The sequence below is a fragment of the Mercenaria mercenaria genome, chromosome 17 (assembly GCF_021730395.1).
Source record: "Mercenaria mercenaria strain notata chromosome 17, MADL_Memer_1, whole genome shotgun sequence".
In the NCBI taxonomy this organism is placed as follows: Eukaryota; Metazoa; Mollusca; class Bivalvia; order Venerida; family Veneridae; genus Mercenaria; species Mercenaria mercenaria.
Window position 1 is genome coordinate 40,810,390 of NC_069377.1, and position 14,694 is coordinate 40,825,083.

A 14,694-nucleotide genomic window follows, 5' to 3' on the forward strand; every position below is an offset into this window, starting at 1 on the left:
ATCATTAAAATAACATTAAGTCATTATTTTATCAGAGTGCCCTTACCTTTCTACAATTTATTACTTATGTAGAAATAATTATAGCTAAACATATGTGCATTTGATTTGGTCTACTACTTCAAAAGATATTCCAGACAGAATTTGATATGGTAATAATTTAATTAGTAAGTGTTAATTAGTATCAGAAAGTAATAAGCCACTGGAGTAGACAAGTACTGGTCAGGTTTTAATGTATGCATATGTGATATGATTGGTTAAAGTATGAAGTGGGCGTGAATGAATTTGTTGGAGAGTTTGGAGGGAAAGTTGAAAGAAGTCAGTTTGGAATTTGAGTTAGATTTAGGTTTTTGTTTTAGGCACAGGAAAGTCAAAATTAGTCAAAATTGATATTCTAATATTTTAGGCAAGAAATACTTTGGAAACTTTGAGAATAATAAATTATTATGTACTATGAATTGATAAATTGGAATTATTGAAAAGTGATATAACATTATTATTTAGAATGGAATAAAAGAATATTATAACTCTACCACTTGTTTAATAGTAGCTAATTCCCGAGAAAAATGGACCCCGGTTATATATGGATGCCAGGGACACTTTAGTCATATGTAAAAACAATATTCTTGGCAATCTTCTCAATTTCACTGTATCTTCCTATTTTTAGCCCCAATGATCATGAAACCTCACATTGATTTGGAGAACTTGAGTGTCAAACTCCACAAGGTGATTGGCTGTTATCTGTTGATTACCCCAATCGTTTAAGAAGTCAGTCAGTCAAACGTCTAGGTCAAAGGTATTTAAGTTCAATCAACAACTGGAGAACCCAAGGCTATTGCCTGTGGTCATTAGATGGTCCCAGTTGTTTATCCATGACAAAATTTTTCATTGTTGACAAACATTGACATGTAATGTTTATGCCCTCAAAATATGCCTAGCATATTTGCCTCTTTTAATTATTAATGTGCATTTAAAGTGACTTCTAATTAAACACAATTGTGAAATTTGACAATTACTGGGCATTGTGTTCAAAATAGTCAAAATTACTGGAATTATGCACTTTGTCAATAACTGCAGGTTGCTTGGGCCTACTGCCATCAAACTTTGTTTTTAAAGGTAATTGCCAATGCTCATTAGATGACCTGTATTATTTTTAGATCAATTAGGGCAAAAATGTCAAGGTAACAGTAGCTTTATAGCTTAAAAGGGGTTCCTGTCACTAGACAGCACTGAACCATCATTAGGTGATATCCCGTGGTCAGTGGATGATGTATTCATCTTCTTATTTTCTTTTGTAGGAGAGTTGGGGTGGGGGAGGGGGAAGTAGGGTCTAGGAGGTTATCAGGTCTAACGCTAAGGTCACTGCATTCTGGAGACTGAAATTTACGGTCATTTACCTCTTCCAGGTCATGATTTGGGCAAGCATGTTTTGTAAACAGTTCTTGTTTATATTATTGGGCCTGTCACATATGAGCCAGGCCATGAGAAAACCAACATAGTGCATTTGCGACCAGCATGGATCCAGGCCAGCCTGCGCATCCGCGCAGTCTGGTCAGGATCCATGCTGTTAGCTAATGGTTTCTCTCATTGCAATAGGCTTTGAAAGCACACAGCATGGATCCTGACCAGACTGCGCGGATGCGCAGGCTGGTCTGGATCCATGCTGGTCGCAAACGCACTATGTTGGTTTTCTCATGGCACGGTTACCATATATTTTTTAACTGCTTAAGTGCGTTAAATTGAGTATCTATGTACCAGTCTTTTATGTATTTTCCATTTATTTTTTCAGGGAACTAGAAGAGAGAAAGCCTTCAAACTGCACTGCCAAATTGAAAATGTTGGGAGAATATGATCCTGAAAAAGAAGTCGTCATTAGAGATCCTTACTATGTAAGTTGCAGTGATTATTTAAGAAATACTAAAAGGTGTAAAAAGTTTGTTCGGGTCAAGTAAACAGCTATGTTATTTTACTGAGAAATAAAAGACATTAAGAAAGGTCTGTACTATTCACTGAAAGACTACTTATCATCATGTTTTGGATTTTACTACTGGATGAGTTAATATGAATATATGACAATCGGTGAAAACTTGCCTTTATTCATATATTTGTTTTAGAAAATGATATTTTTCATTAGATTTATAGAGGTCGGCAACTTGCAGACTTTACAGCATACTTATGTTGCAATATATTTAGGATATTTGTTTTGTTTTACGTAATGGTGAGTTTCTATTGTGCAAATAATAATCAAAGCTTTGACATAAATAGTTCTGGAATCAGTTAAAGAGGAAATGCATGTTTATTTTCAAAAGTTGATAATTTCTGAAACTTTACATGTATAGAATAAATTGTATTTTCTCCATTAAGAAAATCTAAAATTAACTTAATTTCTATGGTAGCATTACATTAACATATCAGCATTTAATATGACTGGAAAACTGTACATGTCTTGTCATGTTTTTGCTATGAGGATTTACTTTTCTGACTTGAACACACTTTCCTTACACCCTTTATATCCCCATAGTGATTTTATTTTTGAATAATGCAAAATTTTGCCAGTTTTCTGTTTTACTTATTTTCAGCGTGTCACTATGATGTTGAGACACTGTGATGTACTTATTGTCAATCTTCTTAGTTCTGGTCCACATCTGCCTCCGTTTAAACTGGTTCTTTAAAAAGGTTCCAGCTTATAATATGCATGTGTATTAGACTTCAACATTATGCATATTGACGGCATTTTTGGGCTTGATGATTTTCAGCCTGTTATGGCCCGTGAATTATCTAATTTTGTGATGTTTTGGCCACTTCTCAGCATGTCTCAGTTCAGTGATTTTCAGTGGAGTTATGGCTCCTGATTCTTAGCTCACTTGAGCATAAAGTGATCAGGATGAGCTGTTGTGATCGCTCAATGTCCTATGTCCATCCGTTGTTGTCAGTCAGTCCACACTTTCCTTTAAACACCATCTCCTCTGAAACCATTTGGTGGAAGTTGATGAAACTTGGCACAGATGTTCTTTGGGTGGTCCTCTTCCAATGTTGTTCAAATGGTTCTGCTTGATTGCACATAAGGGCTGCCATAGCTAAAATAGACAAGTCTTCAAACAGTATCTCCTACTAAACATCCTGTACAATTTTGAAATAATTTAACACAAATGGTCCATATGTAACCCTACCAGGATTGTTCAAAGTATCCCGATTCATCAAAAACATGGCTGCCAGGGAGTGTGGTCATTTTTGTGTATATTGGAAACTTTAAAAATCTAATCTTCTTGTATGAAACTGCTGGCCCGATTTTAAAATAATATCACAGAAATGGTCCTTTTGAGACCCTCCACCAAGATGGATCAGATTGTTTCGATTCCTGAAAAAATATATTGTGGCCAGAGAATGTGGTAACTTTTTCCTGTTTGTATAAAGTGAAGCATTTAAAAATCTCATATCGGGTTTTGTGTTTTTCAGCAGAGTTATGGTCCTTGATTCATTGAATGTTTTAGCCATTTCTTTATATAATAGGGTGGATTTCCACCAAACCTCACAGGAGTGGTCAGTGCCAAGTCTTGTTATGCATATTGTCGGCATGTTCTGATTTTCAGATGAGTTGTGGTCCTTTATTTGTCAAATTGTATGGTATTTTAGCAACTTCTCTTTCACCTTTGGGTAGATTTTCACCAAACCTTACAGGAGTTATCAGTGCCAAGCCTAGTTATACATATCATTGGGATTTTCTGGTTCAGTGATTTTCAGCAGAGCTATGGCCCTTAATTTGTCATATTTGGCAGTGTTTACACTACTTATTGTATACAGTTAGGGTGAATTTCACCAAACCTCACGAGTGATTAGTGTGAAGAGAAGTTGTACATATTATAGTCATGATCTGATTAAATCATTTACAGTGGAGTCATCACCCTTGATTTGTCAAATTTTTATGCCCCCAAAGGGAGGCATATTAGTTTTCAACTGTCCATCCGTCCGTTTGTTAGTTTTTTAGTTCGTTAGTTCGTTCGTTTGTTCGTCACAACAATAACTTTTTGCATGAAGGCACTTTACTCGCGAACCACTGCACCCAGGACCTTCAAACTTCACATGCTGATAGTACTTATTGAGTACACGACCCCTGCTGACTTTGGGGTCACCATGTCAAAGGTCAAGGTCACCAGGTCAAACGTTAACTTTTTGCATGAGGGCACTTTACTCGCAAACCACTGCACCCAGGACCTTCAAACTTCACATGCAGATAGTACTTATTGAGTACACAACCCCTACTGACTTTGGGGTCACCAGGTCAAAGGTCAAGGTCACCAGGTCAAACGTTAACTTTTTGCATGAAGGCACTTTACTCGCGGACCACTGCACCCAGAACCTTCAAACTTCACATGCTGATAGTACTTATTGAGTACACGACCAGTCAGTAGGTCAAAGGTCAAGGTCACTAGGTCAAACTTTAACTTTTTGTATGAAGGCACTTTACTCGCGAACCACTGCACCCAGGACCTTCAAACTTCACATGCTGATGTACTTATTGAGTACACGACCCCTACTGACTTTGGGGTCACCAGGTCAAAGGTCACAGGTCAAAGGTCAAGGCGCTGCGGGGGCATTTGTCACCATTAGTGACAGCTCTTGTTTTGATCTGTGCTACTTCTCTGATACCACTGGTTGGAATTCGACCAAATTTCACAGAAATTACCACTGCCAAGCTAAGTTATCTATACATTTGGATTGTTTAGTTATTTTCCAGCAGTCATGACCCTCAGGTTGTGGTATTTTACAGTTTCTGCATGGTAAATGGTGGGAGACATCAGTTTTTTTTTTGTGAAAAACAAACTAGTTATGTGCTGCTTCTTGTTCAGATTTTGCTCAGGTATGACACAGAAGTCTTGGTGAAAGTTGTTTTTCAGCAACTACTTGACTAAATGCTTTCAAACCTAAGCACAAATCTTTGACATCATAAAACAACATCACAAAGCAGATAAAATATAAAATATAAATTTTGGTAAGACCTTTGTATGTAAGCAACCTGGTAATATTTTGTTGAAGAGTGTGATACTATTTTCTGACAGTTAATCACCCTGTCATTAGACTGTTTTTGTTTTATATCCATGAATGGTCTGAATTCCAATACTGTATTGCTGAACACTTTATAAAAAATGAAAATATGTCTGTTCATTTTAATATTTCAATAAAGCCAAGCACCTATGAACAGAGTATAACTAAAGGTTTAAAGTTAATTTCAGTTGAGCATTATTGAATTGCGCAGAGGTTTTAAAAAAAGTTTTAAATAGTTTAAATTATTGTATTCATGTTAATTTGGCATTACATGTGAATTAATAATATTGTTAAGGAGAAGTTAACAAGTTATTGTCCGTGAATAGATTTAAATGATGCAATAATAACAGTTCTCACACGATTATTCCTGGAACTCCAAATTAACATAAACTCAAATATTTAAACTTGTTGAACTATTCTAACTTATTGAAATACAAAGAGAGAAAGCTTAATTCAGCAGATCAGAGTTTTAACTCTGAGTACTTGGTGTAGTTCAGTCTGAGCTTTCACTTAAAAATTGAATCTCGCTGAAATTAATTAATGCACACATGAAATACAAAGAAGTTCTATTCAATTTAAATGCTTTCTGAATTAATATTGTCATTAATAGTGTTGACTTTAAGTTAAGTTTCAACTTCTTGATTCTGTGAAGTACTTGAACTTGTCTTTAATTATTTCAGTGCTCAGTACAGTTGATTTGAATTTAAAGCATGGCATGATGCATAAGGTTGTATCAAGAGAGCATTAATTATACCCCCACAAACAAAGTTTGGGGGGTGGGGTGCGTGTATATAGGAGTGAGCTTGTCGGTTGGTCCGTTGGTTTTCATGGTTTCCGGACAATAAGACGTGAAAGGCTTGGCAGATTTAAACAAGTTTTGGTATAAGGTGTAACATCTTAAAATACAGGTCAGGTTTGACTTTGAGGTCAGTAGGTCAAAAGTCAAGGTCACATTGACCCTGAACAGTTAAACAGTTTCCGGATGATAACTTGAGAATGCTTGGGCCAAGGATGATAAAATTTGGTACACAGGTGTAACATCATAAAATACAGGTCAAGTTTGACTTTGAGGTCAGTAGGTCAAAGGTCACAAGGACCCGGAACAGTTAAACGGTTTCCAGATGATAACCTGAGAATGCTTGGGCCAAGGATAACAAATATTGGTACACATGTGTAACATCATAAAATACAGGTCAAGTTTGACTTTGAGGTCAGTAGGTCAAAGGTCACAAGGACCCGGAACAGTTGAACGATTTCTGGATGATAACTTGAGAACGCTTGGGCCTAGGATCATGAAAATTGATAGGGGGTTTGGTCATGACCAGCAGATGACCCCTATTGATTTTGAGGTCAGTAGGTCAAAGGTCGAGGTCACATTGACCCAAAACAGTAGAACTTTTTTGCAGGGTTGACAGTTTTAAATCATTTTTGGTACACATGTGTAACATCATCAAATATAGGACCAATTCGACTTTGACATTGGCTTACTTCTGTGACAAGGCCGTATTGTGGGGGTATAATTAATTAGTCACTCCTGTGACAGCTCTAGTTGATGTCTGTTGAACATTAATTGAATTGCAGAGAGATGTAAGTAATTAGATAGCCTCTGCAAAAGATTTGAGCCCCACCTTAATTACTTTAATTCTTGGTACAGGTGTAAAGAACATGCCTGCACACTATTTCATTGAAAAGGGGAAAAATCAATTAAGGCGAGTAGAATATATTTAAAGAGAGCATTAATTCATTTTGACCGAGCATTAATTAAAGTGCACAGAGATTTCAAAAAAACAAAAACAACTTAGGATTGAATACAATGTAATTGCATATAAATTTTTTTATGTAAATTTGGCTCTCCATATGAAGTGGCGATATTTTTAAGTGAGAACTTAACAAATTATTGCCACAGAATAAATTTGAATGATACAAATATAACAGCTATTGCATGATCATTGCTAGACTGAATCCAGGCTTTCCAGACTGTTCATGACAGGTTGGAGTCAGTGTTATGAAAAATTCAGCTGAAGAAAGGAGGATCAGTGTATAAATCAATAGTTATTGAGCCATTTTATACAAAAACTTGGCATTTGAGAGACATATTTGTATCTTTAATGAATTGTGGGAGAAGTTCATTGAGAGTCTGTATTTGAAAATGATTGAATATATGAATAGCAATGAGCCATGATGAAGCAAGTATGGCAACTCTTAAGTAAATAACTCCCAACCTTTCTAAAGGATTAATTCAGAGATTTCCTGATAAAATGTTTCATTATCATGATTCACGAGTTGTTTGGATTAATAATTCATGTTTAAGTGTCACATTTGCTCTATTAGAAAACATTTTGTTAAATATGATATATGTGTGAAATTCAGTCTCTGTATGCACTGTAATCAATTCCAAATAGTTTATGGTTTCTGGAATATTTTACCACTGTATGTTTATTATGATTATGCTTACAGTGGCTCGATCTTTCTCTTTCGTCTTTCTTTCATTAAATTTTTTTTTATCTCAGCTAATCAAAGAATAAGGAAAGCTATTTCTCTAGCCCAGCATCAGCGTGTGTATTTAAAAGTTAATTAAACAAATAATGTATAGAAAAACCGTGTTTTAACATTATTAATACATGGAAAGAGGTTTATACGTCCACAGAATAATTTCATGAGGGCGTAGCCTGAGTGATTATTCTGGCGACATATAACTGCTTTTGAGTGTATTAGTTTAGGTAAGACACGATTTTGCTATACATTATTTTGATTCTAATATGCCCTTAATCTAAAACAGTAGATAAAATATAGTAGCGCTCTTTCTTGGTCGCAATAAAAACATAGATGTCATCGCACGTTAATGTGACGTCATTTTAGCGCAGTCGTGTTTTAACAGAAACAAGCATATTAGAATGTTTGTTATGAAATCTAATATCTTTTTCATTTCTCAAGACATGCATTTGAAACTTGCTGTACTTACTCATATTGACAGAGTAAACACTGTTGTACAACACTTCTTGCAAAATCACCAGATTTATACTCCTTAGAAATCCGGTTTGAAAATTTATAAAATCTGGTAACTCCTTCAATGCTTAAGGTAATCAATTGAAATTTGCTGTACTTGCTCATGGTGACAGTGTACAATAATGTGCATTCAGAGTTATGTCCCTTAGAGATTTCAAAGTAGTCAAGTTAGTGCAAATACTGAATTGAAACTATATAAGTTATGCAGGTGGATAAAACATGGTGAAAGATGCATGTTCCATAACTTTGAATCATAAGTTTGCAAAGTTTTTCCTTTTTTAGCTCACCTGAGCACAAAGTGCTCAAAAGTGAGCTTTTGTGATCGTCCTGTGTCCGTCGTCCATCCGTCCGTCGTCAACAATTGGACTGTTAACACTCCAGAGGTAACAATTTTGGCCCAATCTTAATGAAACTTAGTCAGAATGTTAACCTCTATAAAATTTTGGACGAGTTCGATATTGGGTCATCTGGGGTCAAAAACTAGGTCACAAGGTCAAATCAAAGGAAAAGCTTGTTAACACTCTAGAGGTCACAATTTTGGCCCAATCTTAATGAAACTTGGTCAGAATGTTACCCTCAATAAAATCTTGGACGATTTTGATATTGGGTCATCTGGGGTCAAAAACTAGGTCACCAGGTCAAATCAAATGAAAAGCTTGTTAACACTCTAGAGGTCACAATTTTGGCCCAATCTTAATGAAATTTGGTCAGAATGTTACCCTCAGTAAAATCTTGGACGAATTTGATATTGGGTCATCTGGGATCAAAAACTAGGACACCAGGTCAGATCAAAGGAAAAGCTTGTTAACACTCTAGAGGTCACAATTTTGGCCCAGTCTTAATGAAACTTGGTCAGAATGTTATCCTAAATAAAATCTTGGACTAATTTGATATTGGGTCATCTGGGGTCAAAAACTAGGTCACCAGGTCAATTCAATGGAAAAGCTTGTTAACATTGTAGAGGTCACATTTATGATATATCTTCATGAAACTTGGTCAGAATGTTAATCTTGGTGATCTCAAGGTTTGTTTTGAATCTGGGTCATGTAGGGTCAAAAACTAGGTCACTGGGTCAAATCAAAGGAAAAGCTAGTTAACACTCTAGAGGCCACATTTATGACCATATCTTAATGAAATTGGTCAGAATGTTAATCTTGATGATCCATAGGTCAAATTCGAATCTGGGTCAGGTGGGGTCAAAAACTAGGTCACCAGGTTAAATCAAAGGAAAAGCTTGTTAACACTCTAGAGGTCACAATTTTGGCCCAATCTTAATGAAACTTGGTCAGAATGTTACCCTCAATAAAATCTTGGACGAGATTGATATTGGGTCATGTGGGGTCAAAAACTAGGCCACTAGGTCAAATCAAAGGAAAAGCTTGTTAACACTGTAGTGGCCACATTTATGACCATATCTTAATGAAACTTGGTCAGAATGTTAATCTTGATGATCTATAGGTTAAGTTTAAATCTGGGTCAGATGGGTTTAAAAATAGGTCACTAGGTCAAATCAAAGGAAAAGCTTGTTAACACTCTAGAGGCCACATTTATGACTGTATCTTCATGAAACTTAATCAGAATGTTAATCTTGATGATCTTTAGGTCAAGTTTGAATCTGGGTCATGTGGGGGCAAAAACTAGGTCACTGGGTCAAATTAGAGGAAAAGCTAGTTAACACTTTAGAGGCTACATTTATGACCATATCTTAATGAAACTTGGTCAGAATGTTGATCTTGATGATCTTTAGGTCAATAGGTCAGGTGAGGGCTACAGGGCCTTCATGGCCCTCTTGTTTTTACTTGGGAAATGCAGGTTAAAATTTTGCATGGAAATTACAATTCCTAATAAACCCTGGACTTGGCAGGGAAAATTGCCCTGCATATAAATTTCATCTCATGTGTACATTATTGGAGTCAAAGGGTAAATTCTTTTTCTTATCACTATTTTATCCCTCCACATAAAAGTATTTTTCATGTTCCTTCTTGTTTCAGTTTCATAGGTTTCTCCATAGCAGAATCATAATAGTGTTCTCCATAAATATAGTGTTGAAGTAATCTCCATTTTTCATTTCAGGATGCTGGTGGTGACCTGTCTGGATTTGAAAAGGTGTATGAACAGTGTGTACGATGTTGCACAAGTTTCTTAGACCAGTCTTAAATAAGATTTCTGTTAGTGTTTGAAATATTTTATGGCTTAAGAACTTTTGAAGTTCTATTGTGGCTTGCACAAAAATACCTACTGCTTTGCTTTTATATGTTACAAACATTTCTCGACTTCAAATTATCCATCAGAAGAGAATGTAACTGCGGATGTGCACTGCATGAATTGGCATATATCTTGCCTGCAGGCAATTTTCAGCAGAATATTAATGGCACTGACCTCCAGATTTCGGCTAAAAATGATCTTTCTTTAAAATTGAATTTTGGTCATATTGTGAAAAAAAGAGTAGGATTTTCTATTTCTAAACAATCTTAAAATTGCCAAATCAAGAAAAAAAGATTCCAGCGTCAGGAATCGAAACCAGACCACGGTGGCAATAAAATCTTTTCTGCTGTCTTTACCAATACTGCCACGGAGGCTTACATGTTTAAGGCGTTACAAACTATTTTTGATTTTCTTTGTAAAAATTAGTAAAAGCAACTAATTCTCATGTATTTCAATGACATATAGTCAGTCAGTAATTAAGTTTTAAAGCTTTCTTAAGAAATGTTGCATTAATTTTCTGATACCTGTTTTTTAGCTCACATGTCACAAAGTGACAAGGTGAGCTTTTGTGATCGCGCAGTATCCGTCGTCCGTGCGTCCGTAAACTTTTGCTTGTGACCACTCTAGAGGTCACATTTTTCATGATATCTTTATGAAAGTTGGTCAGAATGTTCATCTTGATGATATCTAGGTCAAGTTTGAAACTGGGTAACGTGCGGTCCAAAACTAGGTCAGTAGGTCAAAATATAGAAATACCTTGTGACATCTCTAGAGGCCATACTTTTCAATGGATCTTCATGAAAGTTAGTCAGAATGTTCACCTTGATGATATCTAGGTCAAGTTTGAAACTGTGTCACATACAATCAAAACTAGGTCAGTAGGTCAAATAATAAAAAAACCTTGTGACCTCTCTAGATGCCATATTTTTCATGGGATCTGTATGAAAGTTGGTCTGAATGTTCATCTTGATGATATCTAGGTCAAGTTTGAAACTGGGTCAGCTGCGGTCAAAAACTAGGTCAGTAGGTCTAAAAATAGAAAAACCTTTCGACCTCTCTAGAGGCCACATTTTTCAGTGGATCTTCATGAAAATTGGTTTGAATGTTCACCTTGATGATATCTAGATAAAGTTCGAAACTGGGTCACATGCGGTAAAAAACTAGGTCAGTAGGTATAAAAATAGAAAAACCTTGTGACCTTTCTAGAGGCCATATTTTTCATGAGATCTTCATGAAAATTGGTGAGAATGTTCACCTTGATGATATCAAGGACAAGTTCAAAACTGGGTCACGTGCCTTCAAAAACTAGGTCATTAGGTCAGATAATAGAAAGACCTTGTGACCTCTCTAGAGGCCATAGTTTTCAATGGATCTTCATGAAAATTGGTCAGAATTTTTATCTTGATGATATCTAGGTCAAGTTCAAAACTGGGTCGCATGAGCTCAAAAACTAGGTTACCATGTCAAATAATAGAAAAAACGACGTCATACTCAGTTCACAACTGGGTCATGTGGGAACAGGCGAGCGATTCAGGACCATCATGGTCCTCTTGTTTACATTATGTTAAACTTCATTCTTATAGATGTCAGTTACCTGGGACTTTTTGAAATAATTGGATTTGTTATCAATGAATATATGCAGGTTATATGTTAATATGGAAATTTCATGTTCTCTTTGTGTTCTCTTCGACTGCTTGTAGCTAAAAACATTGTAACATTGCTTAAAGCTAAATAAAATTATTATATTGTATTGTATAAATGAAATGAATTGATCCATTGTTCCAAAGCTGGCAAGACGATTTTTAAAAATCATAACAGTGCTGTGAAGTGATGTTTAATTGATCGTGCTTAAATTTGTAGTGTTCATTGCTTTGTCACTCTGGTGCTAAGCACTTTTGAGTAAGCATGAAAACACTTGTACACCAAAAGTGTTTTAGTGTTACCCCGATTTATTTATTCATTGTCAGTATGAAAGTCAATAAAATGTGAATACACAGTTTTGTTAGTTCTTATTGGTTCATATCGTTAGCTTGACTATTCAGAGAATAGGCAGAGCTATTCATCAGTGGAGCTTAACATTTATTTAGGTTAAGTTTTTGTGCCCCTTACCCCTCAGTGGAAGGGGCATATAGATTTAGTCTTGTCCATGCGCCCGAAAAAATTTTGTGACGTGCCTATCTCAGAATGTATTTGATATAAATTTATGAAACCTTGCATGAGTCTTTACCTCCTATTTTTCGTGTGGCTCCACCCCCTATTTCCTGAAATAGTCAAAATGCACATTTTCACCTTGTGATGCACCTAACTCAAAAGGTATTTAATATAAATTAATGAAACCTTGCATGAGTCTTTATCATGACATAAACTTGCACACCTCCTACTTTTCTTTAGGCTCCGCCCCTATTTTCAGAGTTATGGCCCCTGAAAAAGTAAAAAATGCTAATTTTCACCTTGTGATGCTCCTAGCTCAAAAAGTATTTGATGTAAATTCATGAAACCTTGCATGAGTCTTTATCATGATGTGACCTTGCACACTTGGCATTCTTCTTGAGATTATTGCACTTATTACAGAGTTACAGCCCTTGAAATAGCCAAAATAGTGGATTTTTTGTTTGTGATGCTCATAGCACAAAAAGTATATGGCCTAGAATAATGAATCCTTTATATGGCTATACCCCCTTAAGACTTCAAACATATGAATTATTGCCCCTTATCTGTGACAAATGTACCAGTGGGGGCACAACCTGTGTCGTCCTACAGACACATTCTAGTTGTACATAAGCTGGTATCTTTAGTACCATTTGTGGAAACGGATCAAAACTTCATAACAGTTGTTCACTTGATGATCTCTCGTACAATACACATCACTTATTTTACTTCCTAACAGCTCATGGTATTTTAGGATCCTGAATTGTCAAAGGATCCTTGAATGCCCATCATCCAGTATCCACAAATTTCATTTAGGAACATCTAAGCCAATTTCAACGCAAGTTTACAGGAATTTTTCTTGAATGAAATAACTGATCTGTTACTCCAGCTTACAGGGATGCTGTACCAAGAGTTTTCAAATTAGTTTGATTTATGGAAAACATGACCACTAGAGGGCATGGTCAGTTTTAAATTACTGAATATAATGATGTAGGAGCTTTAAAAAAAACAACAGCTGGATAAGTTTTAAGATAATGTCACAAAGGTGTCCTTTGTGTGGCCCTAAATTTGTGAGCAATTATTGTCCATATTGGCCTTCATTTGTTTTCTGCTCATGGAGAACAGTATTTACTCCATTATAAGGGATTGTGGAGGCTATAGCAAATATTCGCTAACAATAACATTCAACCCAGTAACCTCTGGATTAGGACAATGCTCTCCACTAGCACAACTGTACCTCCAGTTAAGGAACAAGGTTTGAAAAATAAGAATGTTCCTTCAGTTGATATCTTCATGAACAATGTTAGGAAAAAAATTCCCTTTGCTCATTGCATGTTTGTCTGTCAGTAGGAAATCTGGTTTCCAGTCAATAACTAAAGAATACTTGGCCCCACAATCGTCAAACTTGATGGGATGATTGCATGTTGACTGTAGATGATCCATATTAATATGGAACCCGAAAGATCACAGTGACCTTGAGACCGAAAATGGTTTCTGCTCTATAATTAAAGAACACTTTGGCCTCCAGCTGTCAAACTTGTTATGCCCTCCTTCTTTATTGTTTTGCAGATGTCGGTCTCTTGGTCTGTATGTTGGTCCGTAGACCAATCAGTTTCTGGATGATATCTCAAGAACGCTTAGGCCTAGGATCATGACAGTTGATAGGGAGGTTGGTCATGACCAGCAGATGACCCCTATTGATTCTGAGACCAGTAGGTCGAATGTCAAGGTCACAGTAACTCGGAACAGTTAAACTGTTTCTGGACGATAATTTGAGAACGCTTGGGCCTATGATCACGAAACTTGATAACTATTTGACATTGAGCCTTCATATTTTATTGGATGTTTAGTCTCCTAATAATTTCCGGCTCATGAGGTGAAAGGTCAAGGTCAGTTAGGGTCAAATCCATTTTAAAGCAATATCTTGAGATCTGTTTGGCCTACATACTTCAATTTATTAGGTTAGGTTTGGCGAGTGAGGCTCGATCACACATTGATGAGGGGCAAGTGATTTGAAGTCAGTATCGAGGGCATATATGTTTTTCAAACAGCTCTGGTTTAATGATTGCCTTAGGACAGGAAGTGACGCCTATTATATTAAAGGGAGTTTAGTTTAAGGTCAATACTACAGTGTCCTTAAGACTGAAAACAACTTTATTACAAAAAGAACACTTTTGCCTAATGTTGTCAAACTTCATAGAATGATTGCTGCAGTTCGAAGATGACTCGTTTGTAGGGTAAGGTCAAATTCAGCATGACCTCGAGATTGAAAATATTTTCTACTCAATGACTAAA

General features: G+C 36.1%; 1 protein-coding gene across 1 annotated transcript in view; it reads left to right on the forward strand.

Moving 5' to 3' along the window:
* Positions 1-12,226, forward strand: part of LOC123536505 (low molecular weight phosphotyrosine protein phosphatase-like) — a 31,555-nt gene extending 19,329 nt beyond the window's left edge. The window contains exons 5-6 of the mRNA XM_053528010.1: positions 1,787-1,886; positions 10,120-12,226. Of these exons, the coding sequence (XP_053383985.1) occupies positions 1,787-1,886; positions 10,120-10,203 (184 nt within the window). The 3' untranslated portion in view covers positions 10,204-12,226. The remainder of the gene's footprint in view (positions 1-1,786; positions 1,887-10,119) is intronic.
* Positions 12,227-14,694: the final 2,468 nt, after the last annotated feature.